The sequence below is a fragment of the Cricetulus griseus genome, chromosome 7 (assembly GCF_003668045.3).
Source record: "Cricetulus griseus strain 17A/GY chromosome 7, alternate assembly CriGri-PICRH-1.0, whole genome shotgun sequence".
Taxonomy (NCBI): domain Eukaryota; kingdom Metazoa; phylum Chordata; class Mammalia; order Rodentia; family Cricetidae; genus Cricetulus; species Cricetulus griseus.
The window spans coordinates 120,039,125-120,062,248 of NC_048600.1; the positions used below are offsets into that span (position 1 = coordinate 120,039,125).

General features: G+C 42.9%; 1 protein-coding gene across 11 annotated transcripts in view; it reads right to left on the minus strand.

Annotated features, from left to right (window-relative positions):
• Positions 1-23,124, minus strand: part of Bptf (bromodomain PHD finger transcription factor) — an 87,835-nt gene that overhangs the window by 60,517 nt on the left and 4,194 nt on the right. For 6 of the 11 annotated variants that reach the window (XM_027427776.2, XM_027427774.2, XM_035448001.1 and 3 more), the window contains exons 3-6: positions 10,198-10,421; positions 8,903-9,112; positions 8,197-8,385; positions 998-1,186 (exon numbers count right to left, since the gene is read on the minus strand). In XM_027427776.2, the coding sequence (XP_027283577.2) occupies positions 998-1,186; positions 8,197-8,385; positions 8,903-9,112; positions 10,198-10,421 (812 nt within the window). The remainder of the gene's footprint in view (positions 1-997; positions 1,187-8,196; positions 8,386-8,902; positions 9,113-10,197; positions 10,422-23,124) is intronic. The other 5 variants (XM_027427777.2, XM_027427775.2, XM_027427773.2 and 2 more) reach the window with 3 other exon arrangements.

The window sequence follows — 23,124 nt, forward strand, 5'->3', positions numbered from 1 at the left end:
ATTGTAAATATATTTCTTTTCTTGTGATCATCTTCCTTAAAAACAAAAAAAACACACATACACAACATACAGAAAAACCCTGCAGAAAGAGATGAAGTTTAATGACATAAAAATGTAAAACTTTCAGACGGTGGAGAATTAAGCACAAGAAAGTAATATATAAGCACATATATGAAGCAGATATGAATGACCATAAGACAATCCTGAAAATATCAAAATCCCATAGGAAAAAGTGAGCAAAAACGGAATCATCAAAACACAGAATATTAAACACATGAAAAGGAGCAACCACATTCATAAGAGGAGATATGCAATATTTCCCATGAAATACCTTCTTACCACTGGCAAGAAAGATACATGGTGTTAAATTTTATCAAACAGGGAAACATCAAGTATGGAAGTTAGGAAGGTTGTCCCCTTTGGTGAGTAACTAAGCAGTAGCCACTATTATCTGTAAAAGGTACCTACCATTGGACCAGCCAGTCATTTCATTCACGGTTCCCTACACTGCCAGAAATACTTGCAGAATAGAATGTGGAGACTGACAGAAAGCACTGCCATGGTGATGGCCAAATACCATGCAGCAGCTCGACAATGCATTCAACTCTAACATGAAGAGTCCCTAGCATGTGTCACTGAGTAGGAAAACAGAAAAAAAAAAAAAAAAAAGATGCAGAATAACGCATGCAGAATGACCCCATTTATGTATTTAAAAAAAAAAAGAAAACCAAAAAAAATTGTAAGCACACAGATATGAACACTATGCTGATGGCGGTCACACAGGAGAACAAAAAGGTTTCTATTTTTCTCTTCTTATAGGGATTTTTTTTTTGTAAAGCAAAAACGGTGATCTCATGTTAATTAAAAAACAAAAACAAAACACTAATTCTTTCCAACCCACTACACTGTTATTTAAAAAATTGAAAATGTTTAAAGAAAAAAGAAGAAAAAAAGAAAAAAGAAAACATCTCCCCTGAGTGGATGAGCGTGCTCTTACCTGTCTCTTCTTGAGCAGAGACAGGTGTGTGGGAGTCTCCCTCTCCAACGTCAGGGTCATCCGCTGCCTTAGCAGAGTCACTCTGGGAAGAGCTGAGCTCCCTGCTGCTGTTACTGCTTCCCAGATCAGGCTGGATGGAGGCAGTGGTAGCGCTAGAGTTACTGCTGTCACATGTCTTGTTAGAGTCTTCTAGAAAAATAAAATATCTGATTTTTACATTGAAGATCACATCAAAATCTAAATGTCAGAAAAGCACTCAATGGTTGGACTTCATCATAATGCTCAAAGGTGGACAGCAGAGCTAACGGTGGAGGGACATGAGGCACACTGAGAGAAGTTGGTAAGTAAGCACCACCCCGCAAGTCCTAGCAAGTCCCTCCCTCCATCCACTCACAGGCTCTTTATCATCATCCAGCGCAAAGCAGCTAACTTCCAACCGTCTAGAGCCAAAGAAAATGCAACCAACACAACGACTACACACAACTCAGGGCACATCAGATACAGACATGGTTTTGCAGAGAAAAACACATAAAACACAAAGCTTATATTCTCAACCCCCAAGGTTTTCTAAGTGTGACTACATTTTCTGGGTAATTTCATACCATCGCTAGCAATTTAGTTCCTTACCAGTACAGAAATTAGTACCAGGGAAAGCTGAAAGCCATGCAAGTTCACAAAGTAAGTCTGCCTGCATTCCTTTGTCACCGACAAGGTACGATATTCACTAAGTAAAAAAACGACTGACATTACGTCACACCAACGACATGAAATACGGTGATGAATGAGGAAACAATGCCCCCTCTAAACGCTTTAGAACTCTGCACCCAATATGATGGTTACCGTATCATATAGAATAGAGAATATAGGAATAATCACAGAGGAATGCAAGTTGCCTTTAAACATAGGGAAATATGACCATTTCATTCAAGCCCAGAGAATGAAAACTGAAGCTACACGGAGAGCTGGGCCCTGTGCTCACATCTGCAATCCAATAGGCTGAGACAGGAAGACTGAGCAGGAGGCTTAGACTCAAACAACTAAACAGAACACAAAGAGCAGCCAGGCAGTGGTGGCGCAGACTTTCAATCCCAGCACTTGGGAGACAGAGGCAGGTGGATCTCTTTGAGTTTGAAGCCAGCCTGGTCTACAGAGCGAGTGCCAGGATAGGTTCCAAAGCTACACAGAGAAAACCTGTCTCGAAAAAAACAAAACAAAACAAAAAATAATGCTGTCGCCGGGCATTGGTGAGCACGCCTTTAATACCAGCACTCGGGAGGCAGAGGCTGTGAGTTCGAGACCAGCCTGGTGTACAAGAGCTAGTTCCAGGACAGGCTCCAAAGCCACAGAGAAACCCTGTCTCAAAAAACCCCCAAAACCATAAATAAATAAATATTGTCTTTCAAAATAACACCACCCAACTTTCAAGTCTAGCCTTCTTTGATCTGAGCCACATGAAATACTTTGGATCTCTGACTGCATCCAATATGATGGTTAACACAGCATGTCCACTTTAATATTCAGGTCCTTTGTTTTTTTTAGGCTAAATCTGTCATTTTCCCTCTTACCAAACTCCCTGAAAGTGATGCTGCTCTCCGTTGAGATGTTATGTCAAGGGGAATCTTGAAAATGGATGCATTTTTAGATTTTACATTTTCCTATCAGGATGGCTCAGCTGGTAAAGCAGTTTCTGTCAAGCTTGGCTGTGAATTCCATCCCCAGGAACCACATGGTAGAGGGAGAAACCAAACTCCCACAGTTGTCCTCCGACCTCCACAATCCACAGTACGGTGTTCTCTGTGCCATGGCACACCTTTCCCCACAGTAAATAAAGACATTTTGATGTTACAATGTTTCTACTCTAGGAGCTGCAGATACAGCTCAGAAGCTTGGAGCACTCACTGCTGTGGAGAGGACCTGAGGCTAGTTCCCTTCCTGGCACCCCGGGCTCCAGAGGATCTGATGCCCTCTTCTGGTCTCCATGGGGACCTGCATTCACATGAATACAGACACCCTCCCCCCCAAAAAAAAACCTTCAAAAAACCTTTTCTGCTATGGAAAATAAATGCCAATCAGAAGGCAGTATAGCTTAGAAATGTTATTAAATATAACGTACATTTCAAAATGATTAAAATATTAATTCAAAAGAAAATATCAACATTAGGATGCACTTGATAAAAATGAACTGAAAGACATTGAGAGAGAGGCTGAGGTAGCTCAGAGGTAAGCACTTGCCTAGCATAAGCTACGGGGTTCAATGTGAGGTGCCACAACACAACACAACACAAACAAGCAAGACAGAAAGGCACTTTCATAGCAAAAAGCCACGAATAAATTTAAACACCTTACAATGAAGGGAAAGAAGACACTTAAATTAGGGCAATGTCACTGTCTTCTACTATACCCAACAACAAGTGTGTGTGTGTGTGTGTGTGTGTGTGTTCATCAAGCATAAATGAGACATTTGTCAATGTCAAACTCACACTGGGGATATAACTCAGTAGTAGAGTGCTTGCCTCTTGACCACAGGCCCTGGTCCTACACCCATCACCACCCAAAATTAATTAATTAATTATAAAAGTGACCACTGAAAACACTGCAAGCTGCAACCTACAGTCATGAAGAGGGAAACTGAGGCACTAACAGCAAACATGGGAGGCCACCATAGCCTTGACTTCAGAAATCGGACCATCGGAGACCAAAAAAAAAAAAAAAAAAAAAAAAAAAAAAAAGAGGCAAAGAAAATAAAAGGGAGGAAATAAGAAAAGACCAGCGGTTAGTAAAAAAAGCCAGAGAAGAGCATGGGTGCAGAGACCAGAGAATAACTTCACAGAGTCAGTTCTCGCCTTTAATTTTATGTAAGTTCTGGAGAATGAGCCACTGGGCCATCTTCACCAGTCCTGACATGATCTCTGGATTAGTTTCTCACTGGCCTGGGATACTGTAAATAGGCCAGACTGACTGGCCAGCCTTCCCAGCACTGAGATTATCTACCATCGCGCCTGACTTACAGATTCTGGGGCAAGGACTCAAGTCCTTTCAAAGGCTGAACTGTCACTCCAGTTCAACATTACTATTATGATTTTAACTGGATTTATTATTGGGGGCTGTGTATCACAGAATACATGTTGAGTTCAGATGACAACTTTCAGGAGCTAGTTATTGCTTTCTACCATAAGTTCCCGGACTTGAACTTAAGTTTGTATGGCAAATGCTTTTACACACTGGGTCATCTCACCAGCCCCCAAGATTATTTTTAATGAAGATAAAATAATCTCGTTACTAGGGACAGATAAGGGCATCAGAGGAAAATATAAGCTAATCTCACTTATGAAAGCAGATGTAAAACCCTAGCCAAAATATTACAAAATTGGATACAGTAATGAAAAATGATCACAACCAAGCTGCACTTAATCAAGGACTATGAATTAGACAAAAGCAACACAGGAAGTTTTGCTTTAGTGAAGACAGCCTTAAGGGGAAAAGATATAATGCTCTCCAGCAAAACAAACACAAACAGAAAGTGTAGAAAGGAAATGACAGGCACTTCATTAAAGAGAAAAAATAAATGACCTGTACACACACACACACACACACACACACACACACACACACACACACACACACAGAGTCCCCAGTCATCCGGTAACTACAGGTACAATCCACAATACAATCCTCCCCATACACATGCCAACTGGAAGGTTCTCTCTACTCTTGTACCAAAGGAAAGTACGAATGACAGTGTTGATGCCACTTGATGGCAATGATGTCCTGTAGGCAGAGCTCTCACACTGTTAGGAAAGCTTACACAGCCTTTTGGAGAACCTCAGAGTCTCTACTCACTATGATCACTGGAAACTATTTAAATGGGGAGATGGCACAGCAGTTAAGTAAACTGGTTCTTGCAGAAGAGCCAAGTTTGGTTCTCACCACCCAGGTGATGGCTGACAATGGCCTATAATTTCGGATCTTACACCTTCTTCTGGCCTCTGATTTCACAAAGCACACACAGTACACATACATCTCACAGGCACTTGCATATACACATAAACGTACATAAATCATTAACTGACCATCAACATATGGAAAAGATAAAGTAATTGTGGTACATCGATATAACATAGTGACAACAATGGGGATCTACACAACACTGGGTATTTTGCTCTTACTGGTATTTTAGTAAAAAGAAAAGAATTTTTGAAATCAGATACTAGCTATACATGGTCACCCATGCCTTTAATCCTAGCTCTTGGGAGAGAGAAGTGGACAGATCTCTTTGAGTAAGACCAGCCTGTTCTACGCATACCAAGTTCCAGGCCATGAAGACTACGTAGTAAGTCCTTGCTCAAACAAACAAAATTAGACATTAAAAATTACATTGTATGTATGATTAGCTTTTTTCCTTTTATCTCTTTTTAAAACAAAATCAGAGTCTGGGAAGGCAGCTCAGCAGTTAAGAACACTTTCCCCTCTTACAGAGGACCTGAGTTCAAGTCCCACATCCACATAGTTGCTCACAACCAACTCTAACTCCAGTTCTGAGGACCTGATGTCCTCTTCTGACCTCCTCAGGCACCAGGCACGCTCATGATACAGACATACATGCAGGCCTAGCAGGCATACATACATGAAATAAAATAAATGAAAAAATTAGCTGGGCAGTGGTGGCACACACCTTTAATCCCAGCGCCCTGGCCAGAGCATCTCTCCACCCACTCTGATAGTATTATTGTATCAAAAGGCTTTTTAATCAATAAATGTCATGTTTAAATATATTCTCTAAGTTTAGAGAAGAAAGCGGTCAACCTGGTAGGGTTGACCGCCTCATTCACTCTGGTCATCAACAGTGACAACAAGGATTGGTTCAGGGCTTCACAAAGCACACAGCGCCCTCCCAAGGCACAGAACAGTAACACAATTCCGTGCTGGACAGGTAGGAACAAAGAGAAGCAGAGCCTGAGGAGCTGGCAGAGCATCCTCCAGGAAGTTCAGAAGGGTACTCTAGGTCTACTGCTGTCCACCAGAATGCAGTCATGAGGACTCCACTCTATTTTGGTCATGGATGTATTCCCACCAAAAGTTGAGTCTGAAACTTATTACAATATTAACTACTTGCTAAAAACAAAAATGAAGGCTGGCAAGACAGCTCAGAAGGTAAAGGTACTTGCTGCCAAGCCTGACAAACTGTGTTCAATCCCCAGGAAGGAGAAAACGGACTCCAGCAAGCTGTCCTTGGATCTCTACATCTGCTGTTACATGGGCATGTGTACATGTATACATGCTCACCCACACTAGCCCTCACGGAATAAATAAATGTAAAATAATCTAAAACAGCATACAAAGACTGGAATTTAACCATCTAACCGATCAAACGCAACCACGTTTGATTTAAATACATGTCAGTTATGTCAAACCTGAAGGCTTAGTACATCTAAGATTTACATTAAGAACTAAGCAATCTAAAGGGACAAAGATTTAGCAACAAACACGTGGAAGCCCCCTCCCCATTATTTCAGCAGTAGTACTCAACCTTCAAAACTTTTAACCCCGAATATGTGAAAATGAGAATAAAACTGATCAAAACCTAGAAGAACTCAGTTGTAAAACCAAATTATAGACCTGTGTTCCTTCAGCCCCTGAGGAAACACTCCTGGAAAATATCACCTGTCTCACTGACACCTCTTTCTTCTAAACAATTCTAATTTTAATAAATCAAAATTTCATTCTAGTTTCTACTTCTATGGCTTTGAATTCCAGCAAGTCGAATCCCTATTGGCTCCTCAGGTCGGTGTACCAAATACTTGAGGACTATTGGATATCCAACTGCCAAACCTATAGTTTTCTGGGCTAAATAATTTTTTTTTTTTTAGATTTTTTTGTGTTTTGACGCAGGGTCTCACTCAGAACCCCAACTAGCCTGGAGGTTACTATGCATGGCCCAATTTCCTGCCTGCCTTACCAGCACTGAGCCTACAGGCTGCAGCACCACACCAGCCAACTGCTCTCTGACTCACTGGAGCATAGTTTCCAGATCTCCTACAGCTCAATGAGCCCAGTGCCCGCATTATCACCTGTGTCGGACGTTCTGCTGACAGCTGGGGTTTACACGGAGCCTGTGCGAAACCTAAGGGTTTTCAGCAAAGTTCCAAGCTGGCTGCCCAAATCCTCCACATTACAATCAGAAACCTGGAGGCCCTTAAAAGGGCCTTAAAAGGTTGGATGGCAGCCGGGCGGTGGTGGCGCATGCCTTTAAACCCAGCACTTGGGAGGCAGAGGCAGGCGGATCTCTGTGAGTTCGAGACCAGTCTGGTCTATAAGAGCTAGTTCCAGGACAGCCTCCAAAGCCACAGGGAAACCCTGTCTCAAAAAACCAAAACCCAAAACCCAAAAAAAAAAAAAGGTTGGATGGCATTGATTTATGGGTAGAAGACCTAGAACACATATCTCCTAGACAGCAGTGCTTCCAACACGACCGGCACATCCCAACACAACTAACATACAGCAATAGTAGAACTCAAATTTGAAAACAGCAGTATTTTTATACACACAGAAAAGGACCTTTAAGGATTTCCTCCAACTATGACTTATTTTTTGGTGATATTATTGATGTTTATTGTCTGATTTTAATCTTCTGTAGTAAAAATACCTTTGGATTTCTTGAAAAGCAAAAAGGTCATATTATACATTCTTAGTATGATAACTTACTCCAAGTAAAATTTCCATGCTAAAAAGGTTAAAGTCAGAGTTATCGGTTAACATATCAATGCACCTTGCAAAACTGTTGGTGATGATGGATTCTCTACTAATATTATGATCTGACATGTAGCACTACATGAGCACATGCAAACAGAAAATTAATGTGTTAGTATATACAGAGCCAGAAGGGCCATGTCACTCAACATGGAGACAGACATTACTATGTGAGTAACTCAAATCAAATCTCTGCCAGGTTGGTCTGGTGACCAGGCATACAAATCCATCTAAGAAACACAAGCATGAGGACTAAGAGGGAGTTCCAGGCACTAACTGCAAGACCATCTGCCAAACATCGATGTTAGGTGACAGTTTAGCAATCAGGAATGGCACTGTGAGCAAGCAGCATGAATGAATGCAGACTTTCAGGTTCTAGGTGACATGCAGCTTTTACTGCAAAGGGAAGGGTTCCCCCCATTACAGAGGCATTGGTACACTGCCCTCTGTACCTGGCACATCCGGGGGGAGCTCAGATGCCACCTTCTTCTCTGTCATGTTGCTGCTATCATGGGTTTCTGAGAGACAGCCCTCGGGGCTCCTCCCTTCACAGGGACTAGTCTCTTCTGAAGAAGCATTAGTTGTGTTGTCGCCAAGATTTGCTGGCACAGAGTTACCTCTATCCCCAACTTCTGTTGGCTCTACAGCAAAACGCACAACAAAACTTTAAAGATATGCTTTAAAATTGCTTTTGGACAAGTGGCCACATTCAATCAACTACAAAAAATCATCAATCACCAAAAACACCTGCTTCTCTTTGATGGCCAATTTAAAGCAATTCAGACTCTGGGATAGTTTTGCAACAGGTTTTCCAAAGATAAAGAGTAAGATATTAAGAATGTTTGAGAGTTAATTTTTTTTAAAGAGCATTTTATCACATACCAAAGTATATATTCTGCTATATATTTGTCATCAACAAATTTCAAGGGATGTCAACTTCTTGGGGAGTATAAGTACAACATTATTGCAAATCCATCAATATATAAAACTCATTCCAATGGTTGTAATGTTACAAGGGATTCTCTTAAATATCTTTAGAAATCAAAAATAGCTGTTTGTTATAAAATTTTCCATTTCCATTTTATAAGTAAAATTGGAGGTTTCAAACAAATAATAGCATTAATAAAACATTTCTTTTAAACCAAGTAATTCTTTTACCCTCAGGTTTTCCTTGCCCAGGCTCTTCACCCAAGGCTTTGTCGTCACTGTCCTTCTCAAGAGACTGGTCTTCTGAACCCTCCCTGCTCTTCTCTGCATCTTTGGAGTTGTCATTCTCCACCTCATTCTTATCTTTTTCTGTTTCTTCTGGGCTCTGATCACAATCAATATCTTCTCCTCTTTTGATTCTTAAGGAGTCCAAAATTTCTTCTATAATGAAAAAGAGATAATTGTTTTCTCCCCATAGTCAAATAGAGAGTTACTAACAAATGCCACTTAGGAATTTTAATGTTTGCTGGGCTTGGTGGTGCACACCTTTAATGCAAGCACTCGGGGATCAGAGGCAGGCGCTCAAGTACAAAGCCAGCTTGATCTATATAGCATATTCCAGGATAACCAGGGCTACATAGTGAGACCTTGTCTCAAAAAGCTTAATGACCAATATTTTTAAGTCTTTAAGAAAAAACATTACAAAGGCTAGAGTTCGAGGCCAGCCTGGTCTACATAGGGAGTTCCAGGGCTACTACACAGAAAAACCCTGTCTTGAAAAACAAACAAGCAAACAAACAAACAAAAAAATCTTTAAGGCTACATGTGGTGGTGCTCACCTTTAATTTCTGCACTCAGGAGGGAGAAGCAAGTGAATCTCCAAGAGTTTGAGGGCAGCCTGATCTATACATTGAGCTCCAGGACAACCAGGGCTACAAAGTGAGACCCAGCCTTTAAAAAGATGCCTTTTGGGGAACTCAAGACATCGGTCTAAAAGATGATGTACTAAAAGCTGAGAATACAGAAACAAGAAGTGTGCCCACTTTGATTTTGTGTGGGTGAGAGTAATCTGCCTGAAATGAAGAAAATGTTCTGTAAAGCTGTCTACAGTATGGAAGGAATAGAGTAAAGAGGATACAAATGAGCTAGCAAAGGTAGAACATCCCTAACAGTCTCAATACTCTGATAGCTGAGGCAGGAGGATCATGAGTTCAAGGCTACATAATAAATTGAATCCAGCCTGGGTTACAAACAAGAAGTAAATGATTTTTGTGTGTGTGTGGGGGGGGGGGGGCGCGGACACAGGATGACAGGACAGTGACCAAGGCAAGAAACAAACCACTAAAATGCACAGCACCCAAATTTATGTTAGCATGCACAGGATCACTGTAGAAAAAACGACACGTAGAGTCAAAGCAAAGCAAACATAAGTGGGACATCTTAACACGTTTTCAAGTCTCAGAATATTTTACACAGGAGCCCATCTCAAATTTAACAAGAAAAATCAAGTAACAGCGCCCCCTCACCATTAGCTGCCGCTAGGAAGGATTTGTTGCTGCCCCGGGCTTTATTGGTCAGGTCTTCCGTTATGTCCATGTGCTGGTGCATCTCCTCTCGAGTCTCTTCTAGAATCTTGCACAGTTCTGCTTCCCAGTAGTCTTTGTCTAGACAGTCTATTAATTCTGCAAGCTGGACCTTTGTACTGTAGTACCAGACTTTCTTTTCATTTTCATTTTCTGTGTCTTCTTCTCTGTTATAAAATCAGTGAGGGAACACATTAGACACATGGCACTTGGTGACAAACATCTCCCCAACAAGTTCAACCGTGCAATGTAAAGATTACATGCTCCATTTCTCTTGTTTCATCTAAACAGTCTCTAATTACTTGGATTTCTAAGCTCTTGCTCCCTGAAACAAACAATTTTCAGTATTAGCGAGTAGATAGGTCACTTGCAAACACCTAAACATGTAACAGAGACATGACTTTAACATCCAGAGCCATGCTCCCAGGGCTTGGCCAAGGACCGCTCAGACCTCAAGCACCTCTACTTCAGCAGCATGCTGAGAACCGTAACCCTAAGCCTTCACAAGTCTCAAAGCTTGTGAAACCACAAGACAGCACAGCCACATTGTTTGTTGCAACGTCCAAAAACACTGCACCATGACAGGGGCTTTACTAAGTTCAGGGCCTTGAAGGAATCATCCCAGCTTCAGCAACAGAGTATCATCTATCTCCTCTTTGTTTTTTGGAAGATTTTCTTTTTATTTTATGTGTGTTGCCTATGTGAGTAACTGAACCACATGCAGTGTCCAGGGAGACTAAAGAGGAAGAGGAAACTGGATCCCCTGGAAGCAGAGCTACAGATGGTTGTGAACTGCCAAGTGGATGCTGAGAACTGATCTTGGGTCCTTTCAAAGAGTAGCAAGTGCTCTTAACTGCTCAATCATCTCTCCAGCCCCAATTTAATTTTAAAACAGGGTCACACTCTGTATTCCTGGTTGATCTGGAATTTGCCATGAAGACCAGGCCTGCCTTGAACTCACTGACTCTGGCTCCCAGTGCTGGGGACTGAGGGTGTGTAAGACCACCTGGCTCTTCTCTCTTCTTAAAGACAACCAAAACTCAAATGGGAGGAAACATCTTCCATTCCTGCCAACTCTCCTGAGGTTCCATTACATCTAAGGGAACTGGAAACTTCAATGGAGATGGTCACTAACTGAAAACAAGGCAGATTACCACGTCAAGCCAGGCTTCAAAAAAGTATCCCATAATGCTAGTGGTGCAACATACCTGTTATAATAGCACTTGGGCGGCAGAGCCAGCTTTACATACATACTGTCACAAAAAAACTAAAAACAAGCAAAACACCTGATAAACAAGTCCCTACCCCTCGAAAAAGGGCCATACCGCATGAAGTTTCTTCTCCCATTTAAGAGGAACTCAGGTGTATACATGAGGTACACAAGACTCTGTCTTTTCCTATGTGCTCAATGGGAGCTCTACGAAAAGACCTGGGGGTGGGGAGATGGGTTAGTGGCTAAAGAACCTGACCCACAAAACTGAGTTCAGGCAGGTATGGTGGCCTGCCTGTAACTCTAGCCCAAAAAGTGAAAGGTAGACACAGGGATCCCCGACATGAACTGGCTAATGAGACTAGTAGCTAGCCATATCATTGACTCTGTATTTGACTGAGATGCTACTGCAAAGAGTCAAGGTGACGGAGATCAATGAAGATTCCTGACAACAACCTGAGGCCTCCGTGAGCATGTGCACACACCTACACAACTCTGAGATTCTAGGCCAGGTGTGGTGGGTCTGGGGCCTCTTGTTTGAAGGGAGAAGGGGTGGGGAAGTGGGTACCTAGGGCTTGCTAGCCAGCCCATCTCACCAACCAGCAAGCTCCAAATTCAATGAGAGACCCTAATCTTAAAAAGACAAGGTAGAAAGCAATAGAGGAGGACATCGTACATTCACCTCTAGCCTAACACCAACACAAATATGCACACATACCCACATGGACACACACCCACACACATAATATCTGGGTCTAGGAATGTAAACCAGTACAGAATGCTCAAGGCCTGAGTTCTAGCCCCAAAGTCACTAAGTGGAAATTGGCTCAGAATGGGCTCAGCCTCTTGAGATAGATGGTATGGTGATGACAAACTCCCTCCAACCCATTTATGTGTCTCACTTATACTGGGTGAGGATACAGCCACTGCCATCAGACCACTGTAGGACTTGAAGGTATTAAACAGGGCATCTATTACAGTGACTGGAACACCATTGGTGATCAACAGATGCAACATATTGTTATTACTATTATTAAGGCAGAGGAAATTTAGAGGAATTTCAGAAATGTATCATTAACATTCAGTAATTCTGAAAGGAATACATTAATTATACATCAAGTACCAAAACTTTAAAGAAAAAAAAAGGACAATTTCCCCTCCTTTTGGCATATGTGCAAACATGGAGGCAAGTCTGTGCATCCCTGTGTGTGCAGAGGCCCCACGTGAATACAGGCACTCCCAACTCAATCTGGAGCCCCAGGGATTTTCTTGTCACTGCCCACAGTGCACAGGTTACAGCACAAGAGCAAAGCATGGCTCTGAGGCGCTGAGATCTGAACTCAGGGCAGGGCTTCAGTCTCAGGCAACAAATGTTTCATATTCAGAGTTACTGCCCAGCTCCCACCCACACATTTTTTTCTTTGTCATAAACACAAAACTTTTTGTTGTTGTTTTTCGAGACAGGGTTTCTCTATGAAACAGTACTGGCTGTCCTAGAACTAACTCTGTAGACCAAACTGGCCTTTAACTCGGAGATCTATCTGTCTCTGCCTCCCCAGTGCTGGGATTAAAAGAATGCAGCACCACCTGGCAACACAAAATTTAACAATCTACTCTTCATTTTGCCCCAATAGATACTTTAACTAAGTTCTTCCCTATCCTCCCCTACCCCAAACCAGATGGGTTTTCTCTGTGTAGCCCTGGCTGTCCTAGAACTCATTCTATAGACCAGGCTGCTGAGTACTGGGATTAAATGAGTACTGGGATTTAAGAGGCAAGCACCAGCACCACCACTGCCCAGCCTTTTTGGTTTTTTGTTTGTTTTTTTGTTTGTTTGTTTGTTTAAATATGAGCTCTGCAAAGTTTTATTAAAGAAAAACTTGCCTGGTTTACTTTTCACCAGTCTGTTCTGGCATGTTTCTAGATATCAGAACCACCCCCTGGGGCGATGATAGCCCATGTGTGTGCTCTGTAGTATTTCCCACATACTGTGCCCAATTCACTATTACCACCACTGGAGTGATGGACACCAGTTTTGGCTATCTTGGCATAGTATTCTCTAGTTCAGATTTCCTCATAGCTGGGCAGTTATTGGCAAGGATAACAACTTGGCTTTGCCCTGTCTGATGAGCTTCAGAGTCTGTCTCAGTGCATACTTTCCACTTCTCATAACAAGTTGGCCGCTAGAACTGATCAACTCCAGAGCTTCTGCATTCTTTGCAGCCACCATCTCCCTGCCGTAGGTGCAGGACAGCCCTTAACTAAGAGCAGCCACCAAGATGGCCAGGGAGTGAGTCTCCTGAGTTCTCATGACAAACTAGTATGACAAGGATCTTAATCTAATTCCCAAGGTTAACGACAACAGTCTTCTCAGCAGAAAAATTTATTGAAAGCTCTTAAACAGGACAGGCAGTGGTGGTGCATACCCTTAATCCCAGCACTCAGGAGTCAGACAAGGGTGATCTCTGGGTTTGAGGCCAGCCTGGTCTACAGAACAAGTTCCAGGACAGGCAAGGCTACACCTGGAAACCCTATTTCAGGAGAGAGAAGGGAAAAAAAAAAAAAAAGCTCTCAAACACAATACCATGTTAAAAATTAACAGTGCCAAGTACTTAATGAGCCCCAACTTAGTCAGATGTTATTTTTATTTTCTAAAGTTTCTATCTTAAGGCTTTCTCATTATGAAGACAGCTCAGCAGCTAAGAGCATGTACTGCTCATGCAAAGGACCTGAGTTTGGTTCCAGCACCTACATCAGGCAGCGCACAATTATCTGGTTCTTCTCTAGTTCCAGGGGATCTGATGCCCTCTTCTGGCTTCCATGGGCACTGAAATCCTAGGCACATACTCATACACAAAAACACATATTAAAAATAAATCTTTAGGGGCTGGAGAGATGATGACCAAGTGGTTAAGAGCACCAACTGTTCATGTGGACCCGGGTTCAATTCCCAGAACCCACATGGCAGCTCACAACTGTCTGTAACTCCAGTTTCAGGGGCTCCAACACATGCAGACAAAATACCAATGTACATGAAATAATAATAATAATAATAATTTATAAAAATAAAAACAAGCTGAGCAGTGGTGGCACACATATGTGCCTGTGAGTGTGAGCATGCGTGAAAGAGGGGGGTGGCAGAGAACCTCTGAAGGCCAGAAGGCTGCATCACACCCTCTAGAGCTGGAGTTACAGGAGGCTGTGAGTACCTAGTCTAGGAAGCACACTTGGTCCCTCTGTTAGAGGGGCAGCAAGTGCTCTCAACCACTGTGCATCTCTCCAGCTCCACAGCAAGCTGCACACTACTGAAAGGTTCCCTAACAGCCAACAGGCACCTGGACTCTGTTCTGTCTCTGCAAACTTCCCTCTATAACACATTAACTCACTGCTTCAGGCAGAAATCCTTTCTGCACTCAACTGCTTTTGTAGAGTTGCTTGCTTTTTGAGACAGGGATTCTCTGTGTAGCCCTTGCTGGGCGAGAACTTGCTCAGAGATCCACCTGCTTCTGCCTCCTGAGTCCTGGGATTCAAGGCATGAGCCACCACGTTCACTAAGTTTTTACTTAGGATGAAATTACTCAAACCTGTAGTAACTCCACCAATTAGTTCTGAGTCTGTCTATAGCAGTTTGTGAGACACACCTCACACCTCCTCCGCACAAAGCCTGCACTCACAGCACCCACACTTTGGCTCCGCGCTCTCTTCTCAGGCTGCCCATGCTCAAGCACCTCCCCACTCCTCATCCTCACTCCCTTGGTTATTTCCCCAGGAGAGAAATCTGCTAATCCTCTCTGAAAACAGGGTGCTGGCAACTGTCTTTTATCTTCCTCATCAAAAATACATAATATTCACACTGACTTTGCTCTTATTTGGGGGGGGGGCAGGGAGGAAGCAAAATAAATCTATTACAAATGTAGCAATGAAATACTAACTCTAAGCAGGACAACTGCCACTCCCCATATAAACAAGTTGATCCACAATGGGTCTGTCTGGCTCTGATGGAAGCTCTGTTCCTCCCAGGCAGGGAGTTCTCCCAGCTCACTGGAAGAGGTCCACCTGCCCCAAGGGTGCTCACTGCCATGTGTCCCCACCACTTCTCAGGGGACAGCTTGACTTTTACCTGGACTATATACATAGTAAGTGGGACTGACTTATGAAGCTCAATAGTAAGTTTGAAGGTGACTCACAGGTAAGCTTCAAGTCTCTTCTCTCAACAAATCCACAGAGTAAGAAACCCTGTAATGGGCTGAATACTGGCCCCCCAAATCAGGTCTACCTAAAACCTCAGAGTGACCTTGTTTAGAAAATGTACTTACCCACAGGTTTTGAGAGAAAATCATCCTAGGCTCTAATAACTAGTGACTGTACAAGAGGAGAGGAGGTGGTGCAGGAAACAGCGTGGTGTGACAGGTCTGTCCCAGGCTAGAAAGGACAAGGCAGAGGGCGAGCCTTCAAAAGGAGCCAAGTCTGGCTTCCCAGGTTTCAGGTTTCGGGATGCAGGACTCTGAACATTCAATAAAGTCATTTTGTCACAGCAGCCCCAGCAGATGCCCAAATCTTAGTACCAGGAAGTAGAGTGCTACTGTAAAATATCCTAAAATACGAGGCTTTGGGAAGGGAAGAGGCTAAAGAAAACAATTTGGGGCACTTGATATAAAGAAAAAAGGATGTTTACTTAAGCTGGCCACAGCCAAGGACCACCTGGACACTGGAAGCTGGGATGGCTGAGAAAGGATTCTCTTCCCGGAGCCTTGCTGACACCCTGAGAGCTGACTTCTGGCCTTCAGAACCCGACTTCATGCCCACTCTCTTGTCACGTGACCCTCCTCGAACAGAGCCAGCACCAGTCCCAGCCAGGTGAGGAGGGCTCTGGATTCCATCCTGACAAGCTGTGTGATCTTAAGTGAGAACTCATCTCTCTCTGCCATCTTCACTGAAAACACTGACAGTTCTTGCAACAATGTACTGCTGAGGGACTACACGGATTAGAATATGGAAAGGGGCTGGACAGATGGCTCAGGAGGTAAAAGTACGTTCTATTCTTACAGAGGGTCTGAGTCTGGTTCCCAGCACCCATGTTGGATGGCTCACAACTGCCTATAAACCCGGCCCCAGGCATTCAGATGCTTCTGGCCTCCATGGGCACCTGCAGCCATACACAGAGAAACTTAAAATAATAAAAATAAGGGGGTGGAAAGATGGCTCAGCAGTCATAGACTGCTTTTGCAGAGGAGCCCAGTTCCATCTCCAGCAATCACATGGTGGCTCACAACCACCTGTAATTCCAGTTCTAGGGGGGCTGATACCCTCTTCTGACCTCTACGGGCATCAAGTACACACAAAGTGCACTTTCACAAAACTAGGCAAAGCACCCACACTCATAAAATAAGTAAGTCCTTCAGAATAATACATGAGCCAGGTGGTGGTGGTGCATGCCTTCAATCTCTGCACTCAGGAGGCAGAGGCAGGTGGATCTCTATGAGTTTGAGGCCAGTCTGGTCTACAGAGTGAGTTTCAGGATAGCCAGAGCTACACAGAGAAACCCTGTCTCAAGAAAACCAAAAACCAAAAATAAAAAAAAAAAAAGGATCAGGAGCACAAGGTCATATTCAGTCTTATACAGAATTCAAGGCCAGGCTAGGTTACAAAAGACACCATCTCAAGGGGAAAAAGTGTTTTGTTTTGTTTTTTTTGGTTTTTGGTTTTGTTTTTTAAAGACTATTTCAGTGCCCGGAGGTGGTGGAGCATAAGCAGATCTCTGAGCTTGAGGCCAGCCTGGTCTACAGAGTGAGATCTAGGACACCAAGACCACACAACACAGAGAAACCCTATCTGGAAACCAAACAAACTACTCAGCAGGGAACAGCATTGGTGGGCAGTACTACAGGGGAGTTTCCTGGAGTCTGGTCTGGACATGGCATCTGCTGGTGTACATCAGACAGAATTGCTCTCTCACTGCAGGCATCACTAACCTACGCAATCAGCACACTAATGCTCACTAAGTAAATGCAATGATGGAAAAAATCTATGAATTAATACTATGGATACAATACTGCTCACTGACAGACTTTGTCTCGATAACTTCCTCTACTAAGAGTAACAGGGCCTCTCAGATTCAACATTTTAAATTTCTGGGCTTCCACGGAGAAACATATACCTAACCTCCACTTACAGAAAGTTGACTGAACATGGCTCTGAAAACTTCCGTATATTCTACCACAAGGGACACTTAACCTGAAAGCATTTTAATCGAACTTTCACAAATGATACAGAAATATTCTAGATTTCCATCTAATTATCGACACAAACATTTAGTATCACTATAACATTTAAAGAACCCTCAGTGATATTACCCAGAAAATACTCAAAACACCCGAGCAATAAAAACAGTCAGGTCGGTGCTGCACACCTTCAATCCCAGTCCTCCCAAGGCAGAGGCAGGCTGATCTTCTCAACCAACATGGTCTACCTAAGAAAATCCTGCTTCAAAAATACAAAACAAGAGTAAAAACACACCACAGGACCTTAAGAGCACTGATTGCTCTTACAGAAGATCAGGGTCGCATCCCCAGGGCAGCTAACTCTGAAACCAGAGGATCTGATGTCTTCTTCTGGCCTATTCAGGCATCAGGAACACACATGATACACATATATACAGGAAAACACCCATACACATATAAACCCAATTTTTAAAATACAAAACAAAAACCAAAAGGACCAAAATGCTTTGAGTGATCATTAGTCTGTGCACTCTCCTATGCACCAAGAGATTGAAATCTGCGACATAAGAGCTGATAAAACCAACATTTAAACAGAATGTTATAAAACATTATTTCCAAACCAAAATTAAGTGAATCAATTTGCTGTTCCATTTAACTTCATCAAAAATGTGTGACTGATAAATCCACAAGTGCTTAATTGTAACTTCAGGCCCGTGGCTTCCAAAGCTCATGCATACTCACTTTCAAACTGTTAAGTCCTTTCCTCCGGAGTCTTACTTTATCTGCTCTCCCTGAGCGCATCTGCCTGAGTCACTCAGAAAAAAGCAGCAATGCTACATTTTAGTTGGTGTTTCCTAAAAGCGCCTTTATTTGTGATTAGAAAAGCTCTCAGACACACTGTGCATAGAACAAAAACTAGTCATATGTGTTTTCATTTTGTTTTGGTTTCTTTTTTTCTAAAAATGAGTATGGATGAGTGTTTTGCCCGATTATGGGACATTATACCACATGAATGCAGTGCCCAGAGAAGCCAGAAGAGGGTGTCAGGCCCCTTGGAACTAGAGTTACAGGCAGGGTGCCATCCCCTGAGGAGCAGGCCGTGCTAGGCATCCTAACTGCTGAACCACTTTTCTCTAGCCCAAGGGCATTGGTTTTAAAAGCTAAAATAACTCAAGCTGCAGGCTTTTCAAAGTGGTCGTTTAGATAGAAGCTAGACTTCACGTTACAATATGGTTAGAAAAACTTTTTAGCCAGGTGGTGGTGGTTCACACCTTTAATCCCATCCCTTGGGAGGAAAGTGCACAAATAGAGTTCCAGGACAGCCAGAAAAACTGCCTGGAAAAACAAAAAAAAAAAGAGAGAGAGAGAGAGAAAAACCCTTCTTTTTGAAAATCTTTTTATTATTTTTAATTCTGTATGCGTGTGTGTGTGTGTGTGAGAGAGAGAGAGAGAGAGAGAGAGAGAAGAGAGAGAGAGAGAGAGAGAGAGAGAGAGAAGAGGAATCAGCTCCCCCGGAAGCTGTAGTTATGGGTAGCTGTGGCCAACATGGGTATATTCTAACCAATATTAAGAACATAACTTTTTTGAAGATTTACTTTTTTATAGTTCGAGCCCAGCCTGGTCTACAGAGCGATTCCAGGACACGCTCCAAAACAGTACAGAGAAACCTGTCTTGAAAAACAAAAAAGATTTATTTATTTATTTATTGTGTATGCAGCATTCTGCCTCCTTGTATGCCTGCACAGCAGAAAATGACACCAGATCTCATTATAGATCATTGTGAGCCATCATGTGGGTGCTGAGACTTGAACTCAGTCCTCTGGAAGAGTAGTCAGTGCTCTTAACCTTGGAGTCATCTCTCCAGCCCTAGAAACATTGTTATAAACAACCTCAGGTCCCACCTGCTAACAGCTACATAGTATTGGGAACAAGTTACTTAACCTCCCTCAGCTTTAGTCTCACCAGCTGTAATCACAGGCAGGGTTTGACATATATTAAGGCATTATTGTAAAGATTCTTTTTTCGAGACAGGGTTTCTCTGTGTAGCTTTGGAGCCTATCCTGGCACTCGCTCTGGAGACCAGGCTGGCCTGGAACTCACAGAGATCCGCCTGCCTCTGTCTCCCGATTGCTGGGGTTAAAGGTGTGCACTGTATATAAAATGCTCAAGACACCCAATGTGTTGGGTGCTCAATAAATGTGGCTTTGGACTGTATTTATCTAAGTAATGAGCTATTTTTCACAGGTTTCTAAAACTAAGGAAGACCTAGACAACTGATTATTGGCCTTTGTAACTAGCACATGCACCGACACCTTTGGTATCCATACAGAACTAGTAACTCAAGGAAAGACAGAGGCCGTGAAAACCAGCCTCTAAAAGGCCAAGAAAGGGGCTGGTGTGAGGCTCAGTGGGTAAAGGAGCTTGTCATCAACTCTGACAACCTTAGTTCAGAAGATGCTCTTTAACCTCCACACAGGCACTGTGGGGCATACATGCCGCTTGTCCTCCACACACATAAATAAATGTCAAAAGAATTTATAAAAAAAAAAATTGCTAAAGAACACTTGGCATGTCAGCTCCTAAACCCCACCATACATGAGGCTGAGGCAGAGGGTCTCAACTTCCAGCCAGCCTGCCCCAAACAGCAAATAGCTTGTTTCAAAACATAACAAAACAACCAAAAAGAAGCTTTTTAAAAAGACAAACTCAGGATTGGGAAAAGACTGACACTGTGAAAAGCCAAGAAAGCCCAGTCCCAAGCTCCGCTGCTGAGGATCCACACTCTGAAAAGACACAAGTGTGACACCAGGCATGGCCGTGGCTGTGGCTGGGGCAATGCTGAAACACAACTGGCAGTAGGCTGTTTAAGCATACTCCTAAAGACCACCTGCCCTCTTCAAGCCACCAAAGGTCTCATCTCTAGAGAATACAGCAGAGCTGAAGTTCTCTGTACCAAAGCCTCCAGGCTTGGTGTGACACAAGAAATGCTGTAGGCACAGTACAGGTAGCCTGCTTCTAAGTGCCAGTGTGCTTTAAGCAGGACAACAGAAAAGGCCTGCGGTAGACTAAGCTAAGGAAGGATACAGACAGCAAGGACTTCGTAACACTGTGACTGTCATCCCATGATCAAGCTTGAAATCAATATGGCCACCCACATGCTTAGAGCTTCCAATCAGCTGGTAGTTCCAGTATTAGCCAGCAACTAAGACAACAGCCTGGTGTTGGCAGCACACACCTTTAATCCCAGCACTCAGGAGGCAGAGGCAGGAGGATGGATCTCTGTGAGTTTGAGACCAGCCTGGTCTACAGAGCTGAGTTCTAGGACACCCTCCAAAGCTACAGAGAAACCTTGCCTCGAAAAACCAAACCCCCAAAATAAACAAACAAACAAAAAACCTAAGACATCAGAGGAAAAAGACCAAAACAAACAAGGGCAGAAGCAGTTTAGAAGTTAAATCATGCAACACAGGGGGTGGGGGGGTGGGGGGGGTGGGTGTAGGAAGTGGTTATCCGTCTACTCAGAACCTGGGCAAGGCAGCACACACCTGAAATCCCAGCACTCTGAAGGCTGAGCCAGCCTAGACCTTACTAGACCAGCTCAGAAAACAAACACCTCCCAACACTTGAGAAGCTAAAGAAGGAAGATTGGTGTGAATTTAAGGACAGCCTATGCTATGGAGACCCCAACTCAAGTAACAAAATAAAATATTAAAATAATATCTTCAGAAAGGCAAAACCCTATATCCATAAAATGAAATTAGGATTTTGTCATTTTTTTTTAAAGAAAAGATTCAAGATTGTTATTTTTACAAATAGAAACAAAAGAGCTCTTAAAAATAAAAAAAATAAGAGGCTGGAGAGGTGTCCAGCAATTAAGAGCATATACTGTTTTTTGAGGATTTGGGGGACTTTTTGTTTGTTTGGGTTTTTTTTAAAGATTTTATTTATTTATTATGTATACAACATTCTGCTTCCATGTATATCTGCACACCAGAAGAGGGCACCAGATCTCATTACAGATGGTTGTGAGCCACCATGTGGTTGCTGGGAATTGAACTCAGGACCTCTGGAACCAGTGCTCTTAACCTCTGAGCCATCTCTCCAGCCCTCTGTTTTGTTTTGTTTTGTTAAATAATTTATTTATTCTTATTTTATATACATTGGCATTTAGTCTGCATGTATGTCTGTGTGAGGGTGTGTCAGATCTTGGCGTTACAGACTGTTGTTAGCTGCCATGTGGGTACTGGGAATCGAACTGAGGTTCTATGAAAGAACAGTCAGTGCTCTTAACCACCGAGCCATCTTTCCAGCCTTGTTTTGTTTTGTTTTCCAGACAGGGCCTCTCTGGCTGTCCTGGAACTCGCTCTGTAACCAGGCTGACCTTGAACTTACAGAGATCCACCTGCTTCTGCCTCCCAAGTGCTGGGACTAAAGGTGTGGCCACCACTGCCTGGCTGTAGTTTTATTTTGTTTTGCTTTTTAAAGATGCCTTTAATTCACAGAGATCTGCCTGCCACTGCCTCACCACCACACCTGTCCTTTTTTATTGGGCGATGGTGATGTACTCTTCTTGCCTAGGGCCTAGGTTCAATTCCCAGCACCACAGGACAATTTACAACTTAAGTCCAGTTTGAGGGAATCCAGCACCCTCTTGTGGCCTCTGTGGGCACTAAGCACACACATAATGCAAACGAACACTTTAAAAACATAGATGGAAGTGTGGATGATGGATGGATGAAAGATAGATAAGAAGAAGATAGATAGATAGATAGATAGATAGATAGATAGATAGATAGATAGATGAAAGTGAAAGTATGGGAACTAGAGAGAGGGCTCTGCCATTAAAAGCACTGGTTGTTCTTGAAGAGGACCCAGGACTGGTTCCTAACACCCACAAGGTGACTTATACCTTCTGTAATTCCAGTTACAGAAGCACCCTCTTCTGGCCTCTGCAGGCACTACAAGCATATGGTAGTACAGGCAAAACATACACATAAACTAAAAAAAAAAAAACATGATAGCAGCTAAGAAAAAGTAAATCACAGGATTTAAAGATCAATATTAAAAAAAAAATCTAAGGGAGGCAGATGCAATTGGATCTCTGTGAATCTGAGGCCAGCATGTTCTACACAGGAAGTTCCAGGCCAGCCTGGACTAACTACATGATAGACTGTCCGAATAAAACACCAGACACAAACACACACACACACACACACACACACACACACACACACACACCAAAGAGGAAAAGTGGGGAGGAAGGACAAGAAAAAAATCAAAGACAAATATAGCCCCATGTTCAATAAAGTGACATCATAGAACAAGTCCAGCAGGGCTCAGGAGAGGGAGGCCATCAGACACTGTCACTAAGTACCACAGGACCCTACCACCAGGATGAATTCCAACCAAATGCTCAACGGTGACAACAGACCCAGACAA